At 47.2% G+C, this 20,940-nt stretch overlaps 2 protein-coding genes across 8 annotated transcripts in view; one reads left to right on the top strand and one right to left on the bottom strand.

Moving 5' to 3' along the window:
* TBC1D13 (TBC1 domain family member 13) overlaps positions 1-17,392 on the bottom strand; it is a 36,052-nt gene extending 18,660 nt beyond the window's left edge. For 2 of the 4 annotated variants that reach the window (XM_036022345.1, XM_028523569.2), the window contains exon 1: positions 507-650. In XM_036022345.1, coding sequence (XP_035878238.1) covers positions 507-529 — 23 coding nt within the window. In that variant the 5' untranslated portion in view covers positions 530-650. Of the gene's footprint in view, positions 1-506; positions 651-17,255 lie in introns of those variants that run through there. The other 2 variants (XM_036022348.1, XM_036022346.1) reach the window with 2 other exon arrangements.
* A 251-nt stretch (positions 17,393-17,643) lies between these two features.
* The window catches only part of ZER1 (zyg-11 related cell cycle regulator), a 29,005-nt gene continuing 25,708 nt past the window's right edge, over positions 17,644-20,940 (top strand). For 2 of the 4 annotated variants that reach the window (XM_036022339.1, XM_036022335.1), the window contains exon 1: positions 17,644-17,750. The gene's annotated coding sequence lies outside the window, so the exon portion shown is untranslated. Of the gene's footprint in view, positions 18,031-18,056; positions 18,082-20,940 lie in introns of those variants that run through there. The other 2 variants (XM_036022336.1, XM_036022338.1) reach the window with 2 other exon arrangements.

The raw sequence follows: 20,940 nt of genomic DNA, 5'->3' as shown, positions 1-20,940 counted from the left end.
AGGACAAAAGGGTTTTAAAAACAAGTCCTGGAAGAACACTGAAGACTGAGCAAAATTTAGCCAACGCGGCAGGATTTGGCCTGGGAGAGGGGTCGGACGGGAGAATCCCGGTTTCCTAACATTTCTAGTAAAAAAACGAGCAGCATTTGGAAAGAGGACGGTCCTCAGTCAGAGGGTTGACAGGGGAGACAAGGATGGGACAGGAGGGGGGGGCGGGCGTGGGGAACTGGTCATTGTGGCCCTGAATCAGCAAGACGCCGGGGCAAGGGGGAAACCAGGGGTCCTGAGTCAGGGCGACACAGAAAAGGGGTGACACTGGGGAGAAGGAAGGCACAAGCGCCTCCCCTCCTAGCTCTCTAGGGCCCACAGGCAATGAGAAGTAGGAGCCCGAGCCCCGCTGCCCAGGGACGGCTGGTGCCCGGCCGAAGCCGCGCGCCCCCTCCGCAGGGCAGAAGTGGCGGACTGGCCTGGGGTGGCCCAGCCGGCTCGGCCCAGGGGCCCCTTACCGGCTCTTGTGCAGACTCGACATGGCGTTGACTTCCGGATCCCCCTGCCGCCTCGGCCGCCTCCGCCGCCGCCCCCCGGGGACGCGGGGAGCTCAGCACAGGCCTCCGGCCGGAAACGCAGCTGCCCGCGTGCGCGTTCCTACCCGTCCCGCCCCGCTCACGTGCCGCCCCCTTTCCCAGTGGCCAGCAGGGTGGGCGGGATGGGGGGGGGGGGCAAGGCCACGCCCCCACCCCGCCTCTACCCAACCCCGCGGGCCTGTGACCGAGCTTAAGAACGCGCAAACCGCGGTGCAGAGGGTGTGGAAGGGCTAGCTCTTCCCTGCGCTTCCCTGGGCCTCACGTTCTCTCTACCTGTCACCCTGTCCTCTTCCTTGCAGGTTCCTCACTCGCAATAAACTATTGCGTCACGGTTTCAGGAACGTGCTTTCTCTACTAAACTACTCAGGTTTTTTCACTGCGAAATCTTCGACCCCTGTAGCAGCGATCGCAGGGAAGGTGGTTCAATAAACATTGGATGGAAAGCTGGACTACAATCCAGTGTTCCCGTTACTTTTGGTTTTTATACACAGGAGATTTACTACCACACAGCCCTGGCAGGGTAGTTCGGTTAGAGAGTCGTCCCCACCCGCCAAGGTTGCGGGTTGGATCCCGGTGAGGGCACACACAAGAAGCAACCAAGGAATGCATAAATGAGTAGTACAACAAACTGATGTTTTCCTCTCTTTCCCTCTCTCTCTCTCTCTAAAAATCGAATACTTTTTTAAAAAGGAATGTATTATAATATAGAAAAGGAAAGCCAAGATTTCAGGATCCTTTCCAAGAAAAGACAGTTGGCAGCCATACAAAGATTTTATCTACACAGATGTGCTTGTGTGCATTCTTGTCCTTATTTTTTTAATTTCTTGAAACCCCCTCCAGCGCTCACGTGCATGCCCAGCAAGGACGTCACTGCCCCATGGGACAGGCAGACAGAGCTCTGTCCCCTTACTCACTCATCCCACAGTTTCTGCTTCTGCTGTGGGCTAGGTCCTGTGCTAAATACTTCTGCACAATACAAAGATTAAGGTCCTTTCTATTAACTATGAGAAACGCATAAATGCTGACTTAATTCACAATAGAAAAGGAATTTTTCCCAGAAAAAAAGAATATTGGCCAGGCCTTGAAAATATTGGTTAGGCCTGGCTGGTGTAGCTCAGTGGATTGAGCTCAGGCTGGGAACCAAAGCATCGCAGGTTTGATTCCCAGTCAGGGCACATGCCTGGGTTCCAGGCCATGGCCCCCAGCAATCGCACATTGATGTTTCTCCCTCTATCTCTCTTTCTCCCTCCCTTCCCTCTCTAAAAATAAATAAATAAAATCTTTTTAAAAAAAGAAAACATTGGTTAGGAATACAGGGAAACATTCGAATGGTATGTTGGGAAAAATACAGGCTGTCAGCTATCATTTGGAAAAAAAAATAAAGTTCTATTCCTACATCACATCTGACAAAAATTAATTCCAGATGAATTAAATCTCTACAAGGGAAAAATCTATGAGGCTGGAGGAAAAATATACAGAAAAATGTTTATAATCTTGGAGAAGAAAGACACAGGCCCAGAAGACATGAAAGATAAGACATATAAATACATAAAAATTAAAATTTTAGATGATAAAGTAAAAGACAAATATCAATGGGGGAAATATGCGCATCCTTATGATAAAAGGTAAATATCCCTAACACACAGCGTTCTTAAATCAAAAGAAAAGACAAATACCCTCATAAAAAATTAACATTCATTTAAGAAAGTTACTGAACGCCTATGATGTGCCACTAGATGTGGTCCCCAGTATGTTCCAGTTATTGGGAATTTAGTAATGAACAAAACAGACAAAAATCCCTGCCCTCGAAGCATCGACATTTTAGTGTGGGGAGATATGTTAAGTAAGATGAATCGGTAAACTCCATAGCGTGCCAGATGGTGATAAATCCTACAGAGGAAAATAAAGCAGGAGCAGGTTCTGGGTGGTGCCTCGGTCTTAAACATCGAGGTCTGGGAAGCTGCTTGTAGATAACGTCTCAGCCAGCATCGGAAGGACACAAGACAAAGAAGAAATAAAAATGTCCCACTAGCCCTGGCTGGTGTAGCTCAGTGGATTGAGTGCGGGCTGCGAACCAAAGTGTCGCAGGTTTGATTCCCAGTCAGGGCACATGCCTGGGTAGCAGGCCATGGCCCCCAGCAACCACACATTGATGTTTCTCTCTCTCTCCCTCCCTTCCCTCTATAAAAATAAATAAAATTTTTTTTAAAAATGTCCCACTGAAACCTGGGGTGACATTAAATTGGACTAATACTCCAAGAAGTATGAATTGACCAACCTCTTGGATCGCTGAAAATAATTTGTTTTAATTTGTTTTTAGAGAGAGGGGAAGGTAGGGTAAAAGAGACGGAGAGAGGCACCAACAGGGGAACCTGTGCCTGGACCAGGCACGTGCCCTGACCGGACCACGAATCCAGCCAGTGACCTTTCACTGCGGAATGACACCCAAGCAACTGAGCCATGCTCGTCAAGGGGGTAATAGTAATTTTTATTTATTACACCAACATCACTAGTTTGTGGGGAGACAGGCCTCTCTCAAATAATTTTAAAGAGAGTTTAACTGGTACAGCTTTTATTTGGCAAGCACTAAAACTTTTTTTAATTTGTATATCTTTGCTGTTTTTTACTTTTTACACTTTTTATTTTTAAATATTATGCGGTCACAGGAAGTTTCAAAGGTGGTACACAGGTCCTTTGTACACTTCATACAGTTTCCGTCAGTGGTTTTATTTTATTTTATTTTATTTTATTTTAAAGATTTTATTTATTTACTTTTGGGGGGAGGGAGGAAGAAAGAGAGGGAGAGAAACATCACTGTGAGAGATTCATCAACCGGTTGTCTCTCACACACCCCCCACTGGGGGCCTGGCCCACAACCCAGGAATGCGCCCTGACTGGGAATCGAACTGGCAACCTTTCAGTTTGCAGACCAGCGCTCAGTCCACTGAGCTACACCAGCCAGGGCTCGGTGGTTTTATTTTAATATGGTTTTAACAGCTTTGGGATATAACTCATGTTCCATAAACTTCACATTCAAAGTGTACCCTGCAATGAGTTTAGACACACACACGCACCTGTGAAACCATCAGCACAGTTGAAATAACAAACACACCCAGGGCCCCCAAAACATTCCTTCTGCATTTTTGTATCTCCTCCCTTCTTATTCATTTTGTTCACACAGCTCCCCGGACCCCAGATAACTGCTGATCTGCTTTCTGTCACTAAATGAGAGGGACCCTAAAAAAACAGAATTCATTTATTAAAAATTGTGTCTTTAGCCCTGGCTGGCATAGCTCAGTGGATTGAGCGCAGGCTGCGAACCAAAGTGTCGCAGGTTCGATTCCCAGTCAGGGCACATGCCTGGGTTGCAGGCCATGACCCCCAGCAACCGCACATTGATGTCTCTCTCTCTCTCTCTCTCTCTCTCTATCTCCCTCCCTTCCCTCTCTAAAAATAAATAAATAAAATCTTTTTTAAAAATAGTGTATTTATTCTTACATGCTTAAACTTCAGTCACCTTCAAAGCCCTCTCCATTTGATGCGATACACCTATTGAGGCGTTTTCCCGCTGCTTAAACCAGTTTTTGAACTCATCAATGTTGGTGCCTTTTAGTGCTTCTGCCATTGTTTCACCTCTTCCACATGAGTAAAATGTTTCCCTTTGACGACTTTTTTTTTTTAAAGGATTTTATTTATTTATTTTTAGAGAGGGAAGGGAGGGAGGGAGAGGCATCAATGTGCGGTTGCTGGGGGTTATGGCCTGCAACCCAGGAATGTACCCTGGCTGGGAATCGAACCTGGGACACTTTGGTTCCCAGCCCGCGCTCAATCCACTGAGCTACGCCAGCCAGGGTTTGACGACTTTTTTAATGCGGGGAAACAAAAAAAAAAAAGTTGCCGGGGATGAGATCAGGTGAATAGGGAGGGTGGGACATGGAGGTCATGCCCTCTTTTGTGTCAAAAACTGCTGAACAGTCAGCCTGGTGTGGGCAGGTGCGCTGGTAAAGCACCCATCACAAAATGGGCAAATGGGTTGAAAGAGTCTTCAAAAAAAATTCACTGAAGCTAGCTAAACACAGCCTCTCACAACAATGCCACCTGGTACATTAATACAGATGGGTTCCTAGAACACTCACCTAGCAGGGGAAGCCTGTACTACAAGGGGCCCACCCACCAGAAGCTAATTCCGGGTTTTTGGGGGCCCCCCTTACAGATTAGTGTGCATCTGCACGAATTGTACATAAAGGGAGACATACACTGTGTACTTGGCTTTTATCTGGCTCCCCTCATTCAGCATAATTATTTTGAGATCCGTGCTTGGAGCACATTAGTCCTCTTTGTTGCCATGTGGATTCCGTTATCTGGATGCAGCCTGTCCACTGCACCTGTTGAGGGCCGTCTGGGTCGTCTCCAGTGCGGGGGCTGTTACAGTGAAGTTGCTGTGAACATTCGTGCACGGTCTTTATATAGAGACATGCTTTTGTTTCTCTCCAAGTACAATGGCTGGATGACTTTAAATTTTTTTAAAAAAAAACATCTAAACCATTTTCTAAAATAGTCGTATCATTTTACACCCATACCGGAAGTATGTGAGAGTTTCTGCTGTACCATATCCTCGCCAACACTTAGCATGGTCGGTCTTTTTAATTTTAGACATGCTAGTAAGTGCGTAGCGGTATCTTGTTGTTGTTCTAACACGCATTTCCTTACAGACTAATGATGCTGAGCACCTTTCCATGTGTTTTCCATCTATATATGTTCTTTGGGGGAACTATCTGTTCAAAGCTATGTCCCAGTCTTAATTGGATTGCTTGTTTTCTCACTGAAATTGACTTTGGAGAATTTAGATTTTCTGGTTACACACCTTTTATATATTTTTGTTTTTTAATTCTGTTTTATTGATTATGCTATTACAGTTGTCCTGATTTCTCCCCCTTGGCTTCCCTCCACCCGCATCCCCCACTCCCTCAGGCAATCCCCTCCCCTGTTGTTCATGTCCACAGGTCATACATTTCAGTTGTTTAGTTACTCCGTTTCCTATACTGTACTCTACATCCCCATGGCTATTCTGTAACTACCTATTTGCACTTCTTAATCCCCTCACCTCTCACCCATTCTCCCACACACCCCCTCCCACCTCTTCATCTTCAACCGTTGGCGTTTTAATTATGATGTGTGTTGGGGTGGGTCTCTTTGCATCGAACTTGATTGGGCCTCTCTGTGCTTCCTGCACTTGTATGTCTCTTTCCTTTACCAGATTAGTGAAGTTTTATTTCATTATTTTTCTCTTTTTTTTGAGATTTTATTTATTCATTTCTAGAGAGGAGAAAGGAAGGAGAAAGAGAGGGAGAGAAATGTCAATGTGTGGCTGCCTCTCACATGCCCCCCACCAGGGACTCAGCCCGCAACTCAGGCACATGCTTTAGATTGGGAATCGAACTGGCAACCCTTTGGTTCTCAGGCCGGCACCCAATCCACTGAACCACACTAGCCAGGGCGCTTTCATTATTTTTTCATATAGATTTCCAATTTCTTGCCCTTTCTCTTTGCCTTCTGGCACCTCTATGAAGTGAGTGTTGGATCGCTTTAAGTGGTCCCACAGGATGCTTACCTTATCCTCGCTTTTTTGGATCCTCTTTTCTTCTTGTTGTTCTAATTAGTTGTTTTTTTCTTCCTTATGCTCCAAATCATTGATTTGATTCTCAGCTTCATCCACTCTACTGTTGTTTCCCTGTAAATTGTTCTTTATTTCAGTTAGTGTACGCTTCATTTCTGACTGGATCTTTTCTATGCTACTAAGTTCCTTGAGTATCCTTGTAGCCAGTGTTTTGAACTCTGCATCTGATAGATCGCTTATCTCCATTTCATTTAGCTCACTTTCTGGAGTTTTGATCTGTCCTTTCATTTGGGCTGTTTCTTTGTCTCCTCATTTTGACAGCCTCCCTGTGTTTATTTCTATTTATTAGGTAGAGCTGCTTTGATTCTGTGTCTTGGTAGTGTGTCCTAATGTAGTAGGTGTCCTGTAGGGTCCAGTGGCACAGCCTCCCATATCTTGCATGCTGAGTACCCAAGGTGCATCCTTCAGGTGCACCCTAACCCACCCTCCACCCTCCTTGGAGGATCAGCTGTGCAGGGGCAGGGTGGTGGTGTTCCAACGTGGTCTGTAGCTGTCCACTGAGTGTGCTGGCCCTGGGGTTTCCCCAGTGGTGCAGGCCAAAGCCAGCCCCCATCTGTATTTTGCCCAGGCCCACCCTGCCTGAGCTATAAAGCAATCTGAGATGGCTGCTACTTGTGCTGGGCTTGGAGATTCCCAGAAGAAGCCAAGCTGCAAATCTAGGCTGCTAGCTCTGGGCTTGGAGCTCACTGAGGCCAGCTGCTGCTTGTTTGATGGGATCTTAAATACAATGCTAGTCTGCTGGGTCTGTGGAGGGATGGCTCAGAAAAGGGCCAATGGCCTCTGCTCACCATGTTTGCAGACACCTCAGCTTCCCCCTACACACCACCGGTGCCCCTCAAGCCACCTCCCTGGCCCAGGAGCCGAGAGGGAGTGAGTCTGAGTAGGCGAGTCCATGTGTTAGCTCTTTAAGAGGAACTGCTAGGGGCTCCAGCAGTTTCTTCCATTGACTCGATGCCTGCTTGCTTTTGCAGCCAGAAGTTGAAGGGACTTATCTCTCTGGGCTGGGGGACTTGGTGTGGGGCGGGGACTCCTCACTCCTGGGATACCCCTCCCAAATTTGTATCCACCACATGTGGGTGAGGGACCAGCCTGTTCCGCATCCGCGCCCCTCCTACCAGTCTGGATGGATGTGGTTTCTTTAATTGCAGTTGTCAGACTTTCATTCAACCTGATTTCTGATGGTTCTGATGATGGTTGTTCTATATTTTACTTGCAATTTTTTAAAAAAGATTTTATTTATTTTTAGAGAGGGAAGGGAGGGAGAAAAAAAGAGAGAAAGAAACATCAATGTGTGGTTGCTGGGGGCCGTGGCCTGCAACCCAGGCATGTGCCCTGACTGGGAATCGAACCTGCGATGCTTTGGTTCGAAGCCCGAGCTCAATCCACTGAGCTATGCCAGCCAGGGCTTTAGTTGCAATTTTGATGTGGTTATGTGAGGAGGAGAACCATGTGTGCCTACACCTCCATCTTGACTAGATGTCTTAAATAAGGTTTTTTAAAAGTGAAAGAGCCCTGGCTGGTGTGGTTCAGTGGATTTAGTGCTGGCCTGTGAACTGAAGGGTCATGGGTTTGATCCCCAGTCAGGGCACATGCCTGGGCTGTGGGCCAAGTCCCCAGTGGGCAACCACACATTGATGTTTCTCTCCTCCCTCCCTTCTCCTCTGTCTAAAAATAAACAAATAAAATCTTTTTTAAAAAGTGGAACAAAATGGATGCTAGAGGTGAACATATGTGCAGGTATGAAAACACGTAACATCACTCATCTTGGTTATACTGAGTTTGTAGGGTTATTGAGTGAGTTTCTTCCTTTTATTTTTCTTTTTCTGTATTCTCCAAATTTTCTGTAATGGGCAAGTGTTTCTCTTAACCCAGAAAAAATTAACATTTAACTTTTAAAAAATACATATCATCAGAAATGATTACTGACCCATTTTTAAGAGGTGAAATATGAAGTACGTATTTTTATTTAATTTATTTATTTATTAAAACATCAGTGTGTGGTTGCTTCTCATTTGTCCCTTACTGGAGACTTGGCCCACAACCCAGGCATGTGCCCTGACTGGGAATCGAACTAGTGACCTTTTGCTTCACAGGCCGGCACTCAATCCACTGAGCCACAGCAGCCAGGGCCGTATTTTTATTTTCAATTGTGATCAAATACACATAACATGGAAGTTACCATCATAATCATTTTTAAGGGGAGAGTTCAGTAGTGTGAAGCGCCTTTACATTGTACTGTAATCTCCAGAACTCATCTTATCTAGCAAAACTGCAAGGCCCCGCCCACTGAACCCCATTCTCCCTCCCCCAGCCCCTGGGAACCATCATTCTGCCTTGTTTCTATGCATGTGACTACCCTAGGTGCCTCACCCAAGTGGAATCATGGTTATTAACAGTATTTGCCTTTTTGTGACTGGTTTATTTCACTTCGTATAATGTCCTCAAGGGCATCCCTGTTGTAGCATGAGTCAGAATTCCCTTCCTTTCCAAGGCTGAACGATAGTTCGTGTTTCGTGGAGCCAGTCATCCATCCACACACCCAGGTGCTTCCACATCTTGGTTATTGCTGGTAATGCTGCTCCGAACGTGGGTACCAATATCTCTTTGAGACCCTATTTTCTGAAGGCAAATTGCTGGACCTTATAGGAATTCTGTTTATGATGTTTTGAGGAGGTGCCATACCATTTTCTACAATGGCTACAACCATTTACATTGTCACCAACGGTTCACAAGGGTTCCAATTTTCCCACACCCTTGCCAACACTTGTTATTTTCTGAATTTTGTTGTTGTCGTCATCATTTTCCGCTTTTATGGTCACAGCCACAACAATGGGTATAAGGTGGTACAAGTCTTTCTATTGTATGTGATTTGTAGGTATTTTCTCCCAGTCTGCGGCTTGCCTGTATAGTCTCCAAACAGTGTTTGAGTCAGAAGTTCTCAATTTTCGTGAAGTCTGCCATTCCTTTATGTCATATCCAACAAAATTCTGCATAACCAATATCACAAAGATTTTTCTCCCATACTTTTTTTAAATTTTAGGTTATATAATTAGGTCTATGATCCATTTTTTAAAGTTTACAATTCATTTTGAGTTAATTTTTGTAAATGGCATGAGATATGGATCGAAGTTCATGTATTTCTGTATGAACATCCAAAGTTCCCAGCACCATTGTTGAAAAAAAAAATTATCCTTTCTCCAAATGAATTGCCTTTGCACCTTCGGCAAAAATCAATTAATCATATACGTGCAGGATCTATTTCTGGATTCTGCACACATTTCATTAATCTCCTTGTTTATCTTTTTGATCTCACAACAGTGTTTTAGTAGCTCTGTCAAAAGCCCTGAAGCGCCACGCTGTAGCTCTATAATTACGGAGCTCTAAAATAAATCTTAAAGTTAGGTAGTGTAAGTCCATCCCCTCTGTTCCTCTGTTTCAAAGTCGTTTTGGCCTTTGCATTTTCTACGAACTTTAGAATCAGCTTGTCAATATCTAGAAAAAAAGTTGCTGGGGCCCTCCCTGGCCAGTGTGGCTGATTCGGTTGGAGCAACCTCCCACACATGGAAGGGTCTCAGGTTCGAGTCCCAGTCCGGGCATATGCCTGGGCTATAGGTTCGGTCCCCAGTTGGGATGTGTGGGAGAGGTCCTCCAGCCCAGAGGTACCCCGTCAGGTGTGTATGGAAGGCAACCAATTGTTTCTCTTCTGCATCGGTGTTTCCACTGCTCCCTCCCTTCCCCTCCATAAGCATGTCCTCCTGTGAGAATGAAAAAAAAGCAGTTGCTGGAATTTGGGTTGGGTCTGTACTGAATCTATAGGTCAATTTGAAAGTAACTGCTAGGGCCCTGGCTGGCATAGCTCAGTGGATTGAGTGCGGGCTGCAAACCAAAGCATCACAGGTTCAATTCCCAGTCAGGGCACATGCCTGGGCTGCAGGCCATGGCCCCCAGCAACTGCACATTGATGTTTCCCTCTCTCTCTTTCTCCCTCCCTTCCCTCTCTAAAAAATAAGTAAATAAAATCTAAAGAAAGAAAGAAAGAAATGCACCATTCAATATTTTTTTTTAAAAAAAGAAAGTAACTGCTAGCTTAACATTATCGAACCATCTGATCCATGGATTTAACATAGCTCTCCATTTGTTTGGGTCTTTAATTTCTCTTAGAAAAACTTTTGTACTTTGCAGTGTATATGTATCCCTAAGTATCTCATATATATTTTTTAAAGTGTATTTATTTTTAGAGAGGGGAAGAGAGGGAAATATCAATGTGTGGCTGCCTCTCATGCGCCCCCTACTGGGGACCCGCTCTGCAACCCAGGCATGTGCCCTGCCTGGGAATTGAAAAACTCTTTGGTTCACAGGTTGGTACTCAATCCCCTGAGCCATACCAGCCAGGGAAGTTATCTCATATTTTTTGATACTATCATAAATGGTATTTTTTTTTACATTTGGCTTGCCAAGTGTTTATTACTAGAATACAGAAAAAATTGCTTATTTGCTTTTATTATTTATAACAATTTATTTTAATAATAAAACTTGTTTTACTAATCATTATTTTTATAATAAAATTTATAATAAATCTTTACTAATTTAAAGTTGCTTTTATTGATCTCGTATCCTGAAATCTTGCTAAACTCACTTATTAGATCAAGGAACTTCTTTGTAGATTCCATAGAACTTTTATAAAATTACATCTTAATGATCATGCTATTACAGTTGTTGCAATTTTCCCCTTTTGCCCCCCTCCACCCAGCACACCCCACTCCCTCAGGCCATCCCCACACCATCGTTCATGCCCGTGGGTCACTCCTATAAGTTCTTTGGCTGCTCCATTTCCTATACTGTGCTTTACCTCCCCCTGGCTACTCTGTAACTACCTGTTTGTACTTCTTAATCTCCTCACCTCCTTGCCCATCCCCCTTGACATGATCACCTGCCTCAGTGACCCTGGAACACTGCAGATGGCTCGTCACCACGCGAGAAAAACATACACAGAGACAACCAGGTCCTGTGGGGAAGTAGGAAGGGAATGGCCACTCTCAGTAGTGGGTAGTGCCCCGTTCCCCCTCCAGAGAGGCTTTGTATTGGTTTTGTTTGCATAAGAATTCAAGCAAAAGCTCATTACTCATTGCTAGGAAGTAAGGATCAAACAATAGATAACAAGGAAGTCTGAGGGCCTATTTTGAGTCAGGGTCAAACAGCTGTAAGACTTTGAGGAACAAACTTACTTATTCCTTGGACCCTTATCATTCAACTGAGAGCATTCTAAACAAAGCAGGTTTCACAGGATTTTACATATTCTTTCTTAGGCCTGATCACGGGGAACCCGCCCTTTTCAGCACAGAGCTGCACCACCCTGTCATTGTTTCAGACTTAGGTGGAGCAAGGGAACTAAGGCAACCAAGAGATAAGGAGATTTTTCTCCCAGACGATGAGGACTCAGGCTATGTCAAAGCCAAGGAGCCAGGGTCCATCACCCCCTTTGCTGTAGCCCCCAAAGTCCTTTCTTGGGGGCCTCCCACGTGATCGTGCCTGTCTTAGGTCGTTTGCCCCTTGGGGAATCTTACCCATCATTGGCTAACCAGCCAAGCTTTGGGGTTCAGTTATGAATGAAGCAGCAGAAGCAGCGCTCCTGCCAGGGAGATAAGCTTTTGTCTCCTTGCTGGCTTATGGTCCAAGGTCACTCCCTCAGCCTTAGCCTAGGTGGGGGTTACAGCTTCTGATACCAGGCAAGGCAGTTCCCAACACTCCCTATCCCCCCCACCCATCTGGCAACCATCAAAATGCTCTCTGTATCCAGGATTCTGTCTCTGTTCTTGTTTGTTTAGTTTGTTTTTTTAGATTTAATTGGTGATAGATATGTTTATTACCATTTTATTATTCATCATTTTGTTCTTCTTTTCCTTAAATAAATCCCTTTAACATTTCATATAATGGTTTGGTGATGATTAACTCCTTTAGTTGTTTCCTGTCTGGGAAGCTCTTTATCTGCTCTGCAACTCATTAGATTGAGAAGCTTTTTAACAGATTCCATAGAATATTTTTTTAAGCCTCATTTTTATTTAATAATTTTTTCACACACACACAAACACAGTTTTTAAAAGATTTTATTTATTTTTTAGAGGGAGGGAAAGCGAGGGAGAAAGAGGGAGAGACACATTTATTGGTTGCCTCTTGCAGGCCCCCAGCTGGGGACTTGGCCCACGACCCAAGCTTGTGCCCTGACTGGGAATTGAACTGCAACCCTTTGGTTCGCAGGCGGGTGCTCAAGCCACTGAGCCACACCAGCCAGGGCTGAAAGTTGTTTTGTTGTTGTTGTTGTTTTTTGATCAACCAAATTCTACCAGTGAGAAAATTGTGCAATTTTCAAAAGAACTAAACAGACTATATGATCAAACACAAAAAAGTAATAGAAATATCACAGAATAATTTGTATATTGTGATTCTATTCATATTTTTAAATCCATCTTGCATTATGAGTTTCTGTGTACACATGTGTTTATAAATGCTCCTTAACAGTTTTATTGGGATATAATTCAATACTACACATTTGGAGCATATATTTAAAGTGAGCCAACCAGTGGTTTTTAGAACATTCCCACTTGGACATCTATCACCCGTCAACCACGCCACCACTATCATCATCAAATTCTGACCATTTCCATCACCCCCAAAAACCCTGTCCACATCGTTTTCTCCGCCCCTTCCTCCATAGGCAACCACTAACCTACTCTCTGTCTCTATACACTCGCCTTTTCTGAACACAGGAATAGAATCACACAGTGTATGGTCTTTGTGACTGGCTGCTTTCATTCACCATAGGTCTTCAAGGTCCTTCCATGGTGTCGTATCAATCCTTCATTCCTTTTTATTGCTGAATGATATTCCACTTTACGAATATACTGTTCTATATCATATCCATTCATGAGCTGATGAGTAGCGCTGGGTTATTTTCCTTCTTGAGTGTTACGAATAGTGCCGTTACTAACATTTTCTCTTGGGTACACATCTAGGAGTAGAATTTCTAGGTCTTCTGGTAACCTTTCCAAAGCAGCTGCACCGTTTTGTATTCCCACAAGCAATGCAGGAGTGTTCCCATCTCTCCACTTCCTTGACAATACTTGCTGTTGCCTATGTTTGGATCACAGCCATCCAAAGCATAGGAAGGCGTATCTCACTGTGGTTTCCATTTGTATTTCCCTGATGACTAATGATGCTGAGTATCTTTTCACATGCGTCTTGGCCATTTGTAGATCATCTTTGGAGAAATGTCTAGTCAGCTCTTTTGCCTACTTTACGTTAGGTTATTTGCCTTTTTATTATTCAGTTCTGTATATATCCTGGATTACCATTCTTTATCAGATATGTGATTTGCAAATATCTTCTCCCATTCTGTGGGTTGTCTTTTCACTTTCTTTTTTTTTTAAATATGTATTATTGATTGTGCTATTACAGTTGTCCTGTTTTTCCACCTTTATTCCCCTCCACCCTGCACACCCTCTCCTACCCATATCCCCCCCCTTTAGTTCATGTCCCTGTGTCATAAGTTCTTTAGCTTCTACATTTCCCATACTATTCTTGCCTTCCCCCTGTCTACTTCCTACCTACCATCTATGCTACTTATTCTCTGTACCTTTTCCCCCTCTCTCCTCTTCCCACTCCCCTGTTGCTAACCCTCCATGTGACCTCCATTTCTGTGGTTCTGTTCCTGTTCTAGTTGTTTGCTTAGTTTCTTTTTTTATTTTAGGTGTGGTTGTTAATAATTGTGAGTTTGCTGTCATTTTACTGTGCTTGTTTTTTATCTTCTTTTTCTTAGATAACTCTCCTTAACATTTCATATAATAAGGGCTTGGTGATGATGAACTCCTTCAACTTGACCTTATTTGAGAAGCACTTTATCTGCCCTTCCATTCTAAATGAAAGCTTGGCTGGATAGAGCAATCTTGGATGTAAGTCCTTGCCTTTCATGACTTGGAATACTTCTTTCCAGCTCCTTCTTGCCTATAAGATCTCTTTTGAGAAATCAGCTGACAGTCTTATGGGAATTCCTTTGTAGGTTACTGTCTTCTTATCTCTTGCAGCTTCTAGGATTCTCTCCTTCATTTTTACCTTGGCTAATGTAATGATGACGTGCCTTGGTGTGTTCTTCCTTGGGTCCAACTTCTTTGGGACTCTCTGAGCTTCCTGGTCTTCCTAGAAGTCTATTTCCTTTGCCAGATTGGGGAAGTTCGCCTTTATTATTTGTTCAAATAATTTTCCCACTGGTTGCTCTTCCTCTTCCCCTTCTGGTACCCCTATAATTCCAATGTTGGAATGTTTAAAGGTGTCCTGGAAGTTCCTAAGCCTCTCCTCATTTTTTTTGAATTCTTGTTTCTTCATTCTTTTCTGTTTGGTTGTTTCTTTCCTCCTTCTTGTCCACTCCATTGATGTGAGTCCCATTTTTCTTCCCATCACTATTGGTTCCCTGTGCATTTTCCTTTATTTCACTTAGCATAGCCTTCATTTTTTCATCTAATTTGCAACCAAATTCAACCAATTCTGTGAGCATCCTGATCACCAGTGCTCTGAATTGTGCATCTGATAGGTTGACTATCTCTTCATCGCTTCGTTGAATTTGCTGTGGACCTTTGATCTGTTCTTCCATTTGGGCCTTTTTTTTTTTTTCTTTTTGTCTCCTTGCACCTGTTATATATGAGGGGCAGAGCCTTAGGTGTTCACGGGGCAGGGCAACCCAGTCGCTGGGTTGTGAAATGTATGTGGGCACGGGTCCAAGAGGGAACAATGGCGCTTGCTCCGCTCTCTGTCAGATTTCAGTTCCTTCCGCTGTTCCCCGCAAGCAAAACTGGGCCCTTCTGGTGCCGATTCCCGTGTGGGTGGGCCTGTGTGTGTTCTAGGACCCTGTGGGTCTCTCCAAGGAACTCTCCTATGAGGCTGGGAGTCTCTCCCGGGACCAGGACCGCAACCCCCACAGGTGTTTTCAATTGGTGTTTTGAGCCTTGTTTCCCCACCCTGGGACCCTGGGTTGTGCAGTCTGTCTCGTTCCCCATTTCCACCTGGTTTATCTGCACGTGAATGTGGGACCACCCAGTCAGCTAGCTGCCTTGCATGCCGTGCCCCGCTTCACAATCGCCGCCTCACTGGGCCCACCCATTGCCACCCCGTGCCCGGGGTCTGCCCACTGCCGTCTTGAGCTCCTGGGGTCTGTCAGCTGCTGCCTTGCTTGCCCAATGCCACTGCTTTTTTTTTGCCACAAGCCATCTCTGCCTGGCCGCCCAACTCCACCCCCACTACCGGTTTGGATCAACGTGTCTATTTTAACTCCTTGGTTGTCAGACTTCCATACAGTCCAATTTTCTGTCAGTTCTGGTTGTTATTTTGTTTCTAAATTGTTGTTGTCCTTATTTTGGTTGTGTGAGGAGGCACAGTGTGTCTCTCTCCGCCTCCATCTTGGCCGGAAGTCTCACTTTCTTGATGGTGCCCTCTGAAGCTCAAAAGTTTTAATTTTGATGAAATCCAATTTGTCTATATTTTACCTCTTGTGTTTGGTGTCATATTAAAGAACCCACTGCCATGCTGGCCAAGTAGTTCAGCAGGTTAGAGCATTATCCCCATATAACAAGATTGTAGGTTCAATCCCCAGTCAGGACACATACAAGACTCAACCAATGAATGCATAAGTATGAGGAACGACATAAATTGATGCTTCTCTCTCTCCCTCTTCCTTTCTCCTACCCCCTCTTTCTCTAAAATCAATAAATTAAAACACACACACACACCACCTAACCCAAAGTCACAAAGACTTACTACTATGTGTTGTCCTAAGAGTTTTATAGTTTTAGTTCTTACATATACATGCATATTTTTAAAGGACTAAGAAAATGCTCACCAAGTTGTTAAGAGTGGTCATCTCTGAGGAAGGGCATAAAATTGGGATTAGGTTGGGTTTTGATGGGGATTTTCATTTTTTCTGCCATATATTTCTGTATTGTTTGAATTTTTTTTTTAAATGCATGGCTAACTCTGGTAGTTCAAAATCAACCCTGGCTGGTGTGGCTCAGTGGATTGAGCACTGGACTGCAAAGCAAAAGGTTGCTGGTTTGATTCCTAATCAGGGCACATGCCTGGGTCGCAGGCCAGATCCCCAGTAGGGAGCATGCAAGAGGCAACCACATATTGATGCATGTCTCCCTCTTTTTCTCCCTCCCTTCCCCTCTTTCTAAAAATAAGTAAATAAAATCTTTTAAAAAATAAATGCAATAGACATTTGAAACATTTCAAAATCGTATTGATACAAAGTTGCACATGGTCAGAAACTGAAATATACTATGCAGAAGGAGGAAAATGCACAAAGCTAGTTATTAGAATTGGGGTGAGGGTTGTATCAAGATAGAATTCTTGGAGGAAGTAACATCTAAACGGAGACCAGAAGGTGGAGGAGTGTTCTGGTTATGCATGGGAGCGAGAAACGTGTTTATTTGGGAAGCTACTGTTTGAGCCTATGGGAGAGAAAAGGTTCACTAAAGAAAAACAACAAAACAGTGCTTTAAACTCTCTGGATTGGAGAGTGGAAGTGGGGGAGAAAGGGGAGGGGACAGGAGGCTGGAGGGGGAGGCAGGGGACATCCCTGTCCTCTCCAGTGAGGGCTGTAAGCAGGGAAATGCCCAGATCAGATTTAAGTTTTGGAAAAATGACCCTGGGACTGTGGAGAGAATGACGGGAAGGAGCAGGGAGCTCCACGAGGAGGCTACTGCGGAACCCCAGGGAAGAAATGACGGTGCACAGAGTCCGGCCCTACTGGTTAGCAGAGAAGGGGTTGGGTTTGAGAGATCCTTAGGACTTGGCAGCTGCACCAGGAGCTGAGAAAAACACAGGGGCCGAGGCCCACTATCAACTTCCCACGTGACAACCGAGTTGCCTGGTGGCTCATTAACTGGAAAAGTATCAGGGCGTTGGGGAGGGAGGGGATGACTGTGTTTGGTCGCGTGGGCGTGAGTTACCTGTGGAACCAGAGATGTTCAACAGGGCGCTGGGTGTGGGGCTGGTGCTCTGCGAGAGGTCAGTGCTGACGGGGAAGGTGGAGTCAGTCCGGCCCTGAAGCCCCGCCTGGGATCTAGTGAGCTGCAGGGCAGAGCGGGCCCTAACCCAGGGGTCATATAAGCGGGCCGCCCAGAAGCCAGGGACAGCCGCGGAGGCACGCGCTCACCGCCCGAGTGCACGCCCCACCTGCTCCCTCCTTCTGCGGCAACCGGCTCCTCGTCCGAAGAGGAGCCCCTGCAGGGCTCCGGAACCTTCTGCCACCACCGCCCGCGTTCGCCGCGGGACCCTTCGGGGACACCGATCCGCTGTTGCTAAGGGGCGGCCCCGGAAGTGACGCGCCCGTGGTTTGTTGACAGCGGAGGCGGCGGCTGCGGGCTCCGAGCTGTAGGAGCCGAATCGGGGGAGGGGCCCGGCCCCGGAGCCAGCACAGGGCGGCCTGCAGCCCTAAGGGCAAGGTAAAGGCCAAGGGTCCCCGCGGCGCGACCCCCTCCGGCCCGGGGCTCCCGCCCCCCGGGACCCTAAGCTCCGCCTCGTCGACCCCGGTCTCCCCCAGACCCCAGCCCTAGCCTGACGACATCCCCTACCGGCCCGGGCCGCATCCTCCGCTCCTCCTCGGCCGAGGAAGCATCCAGTCCGTTCCCGGAGCCGAGGGATGTACCTGCGTTGTACCCCTTCCCCTCCTGCCTCCGGCGCCTCAGCATCGCCTCAGCATCGCCGCGGCGACCACTTGCACAGGTCCATCTCGGCCAGTGGTGGGAGGGCTTCCTCCTCTACCCCCGCTACCAGGTCTGAGAAACGTGCCTTTGAAACTGAGCTCCCTTCCTCCAGAGAGAAAATGACTCGTGGTTGGGTGCCCCTACAGAATGGGGGGGTCGGTGTGGGACCGCCAGGGCCAGCCCCTGCCCCCCTACCTGTTGGATGAGCTTAATTAAGTTCCCCCAAGGCAGTGCTTACACGCTCAGGGACGGCTCGGAGCCCGGGTCAGCTGCTAAAGGGGATGAGATGGTGCAGGAAATCCAACAGCCCAACAGGGGGGAGAGGGATGGGGCGGGGTTGCAAACCCGAGGAGCAGGAGCCAGGCAGGTGAGTTGAAACTGAAACTGACTGCGCCCGCCGCTGGAGCTCTGTGGGTGGAATTGGACTTGGCTGCTCTCTGGCTCGAGGAGGTGTTCGGGATTTCCAGGCTCTGCCTGCGCCGGCCAGCACGCTTGCTTTTTCAGGGGGAGAGGGCTGGCTGGTGCCTCCGTGGGAAAACCATCCCGTATGATCTTTCCCACGGAATATTTCTTGTCAGGGTTCAAGCTGGTTGAAATGAGCATTGAAGGCAGCTTTGAAAAGGGTCCCAGGAGGCTACCCTCCTCTGCAGGAGGTGGTAGCCAGGAGTGAGCGGCCTCTGTGTTTTGTTTCATTCTTCCGTCCAGCAAATAATAAACGTAATATGTAGGGTGGCCGGGGGTGGGGGTGGCTGCTTTCCATAGCAGGAAGGGCTATGGAAAGAGCCAGGGAGTGCAGGCACATTTTTATAGGCGGTGGTCCGAGAACGTGTCTGATGAGCAGATATCTGATCAGAGACCTGAAGGGAGTGAGGGAGCAAGCCATACAGCTCTCTGAAGGCGGAGTGTTCAACAGCAAGTGCAAAGGTCCTGAGGTCACGTGCCTGAGGATTTTAAGAAATGTGAGGACCGCAGGGCTGAAGCAGAGGGAAAGAGGGGAGGAGCGGTTGATGGAGTCAGAGAATCAGAGTGGGGACCAGCTCACTGTGGGGACGACATCAGGGACTGTCTGCGTGATTGCCAAGTCACGGGGTGTCCACGGGGGCACCCTTTCAGAACTGTGCTAACGTGAAGTGTCTGGTGCTCAGAGAAAATACAGATTTGTTGTAGATGACAAATGGCCATTGTGCCGTGGCCTCGAGTTGCAAGTACCCTTCTTCCATCTGTGTGATGGCCATTGATGGGATGGACACAAAAGGGCAGCCATAGAGCGTCGTGGTCAGATCAGGTCATGCCACTGCTTCCTGGTTGTGCGGACTTGGGCAAGGGGCCTTCTGGTCACCCCAGCTTCCTCATCTGTAAAATAGTTCTTGGGCTGACGGGGAGATCACCCTGGAGTGCTCAGCACACTGATCGGCATCTATTGAGTGCGTGGCTGTTGTGATGACGACGGCAAGGATGAGGAACTGCTTGTGTCTGCCTGAACGCCTTTCTTTTCAGCACCAGCTGGTGGTGTCATCCCTGAGTTAGTGCAATTTGGGGGAGCAGTGGGAGGGAGAAGGTGGGGACTTCCTGTCACCCGTCGGTGGGAACAATGGCTCCATATCCTGCAAGGGAGGATGGTAGCTCGGTCCTGGCTTTTCGACGGCAGTGGAAGGTGACGGGGACTTTTTTTAAGGAGCTCAGCAAAACCCCGTTCTACTACATGAAATAGGCAAAATGAGTGTTGGAATAAGTGTGATGTGAAGACAGGCCAAGAAGGGCAGTGCATGTTGGTTGACCTTAGATGTGTGGTCGGGCGGTGTGGCTGGCCCTGTGATGGAGACTGTCCTTCCCAGGAGCGCCCAGTGGCGGAGGCTGAGATTTTGCCAGGTTGGTGTGTTACGCTGAGCGAGCGACTGGGCCAGAGGGTCTGAGGGTGAGAACTCAGAGCACGTGGATGCCGAGAGCCAGCATGTCGGAGTGGGCTGCCGTGGCCGGGCCGTCGGACTGGCGAACTGTGCACCTGGGTCAGGCCTCAGCTCTGCCACTGGCTCGCCGGGCGAACTCGGGCAGCCCCACCCCATCTGGCCTCAGCTTTCCCGTCTGTCCACGGACTCTGAAGGCTGTTGGGAGGATGCACTGAAACGAGGTTCTGAGAGAGTCTGGTGTGCTTGAGAGCTCTCTGCGGAGGTCAAGAGCCATTCTTGTTAGGGCTACCAGGATTCTGCAGCCGTGGTTTGCACACCACTGTTCCTGCCCCGGCCCCCGGCAGAGGACTTCAGTGCCTCGGACGCTCTTGACTTCTGAAATGCAAGTTCAGAGCCTCCCCTTCGGTCATCTATTTTGGGATCACAAAGGTTCAGGAATGCACAGATTTCCCTGATTCAAAAAGGAGCAGGAGGATCTTGCCAAACAGCATTCTTAGGAAATTTCTCCACGATTGTTGGTCACCACCTTCTCGCCATCATTTGATGGTGTGTCCTCAGCAACCCCGAGGGGCACAAAGCGGGTGCATTCACAGGGAGGGGCCCTGGCGAATATCGGGCTGTAAATATTGCCCGGGCTGTATTTGTGGAGCTATGCCTCCTTCCCCCGTAACCAGCCTCTCCCTCGCTGTGTCGTGGAGACCCCAAGGGTCACGCAGGGCCCCTGCCTCAGGAAGCTTCCAGCCCCATGGCAGACAAATACTGTCTGTCCGCAGGACGGTTACCAGCGACAGCTGATCATCTGTGCCCAGGGCCCAAGGGCGCTCAGAGCGGTGAGGAGGCGGTGAAGGCTCGGGCCGCAGAAGGGAGAGCTGAGGCTTGGAGAACCCGTTCCTGCCCTTGGCGTAACGGTAGCGAGAGGCAGGTACTCACTGAGAGACCTTGGGCAAGTCACTGCATTTCCTTGAACCGCAGTTCGTCGTCTGAAAAGCAAAGTGATTGGTGTATGCGTACCTCCCGTTATT

This window comes from Phyllostomus discolor, chromosome 3 (assembly GCF_004126475.2).
Source record: "Phyllostomus discolor isolate MPI-MPIP mPhyDis1 chromosome 3, mPhyDis1.pri.v3, whole genome shotgun sequence".
Taxonomy (NCBI): Eukaryota; Metazoa; Chordata; class Mammalia; order Chiroptera; family Phyllostomidae; genus Phyllostomus; species Phyllostomus discolor.
Note: the sequence above shows the minus strand (reverse complement) of the source record. Positions and strands in the feature narration are given on the sequence as shown.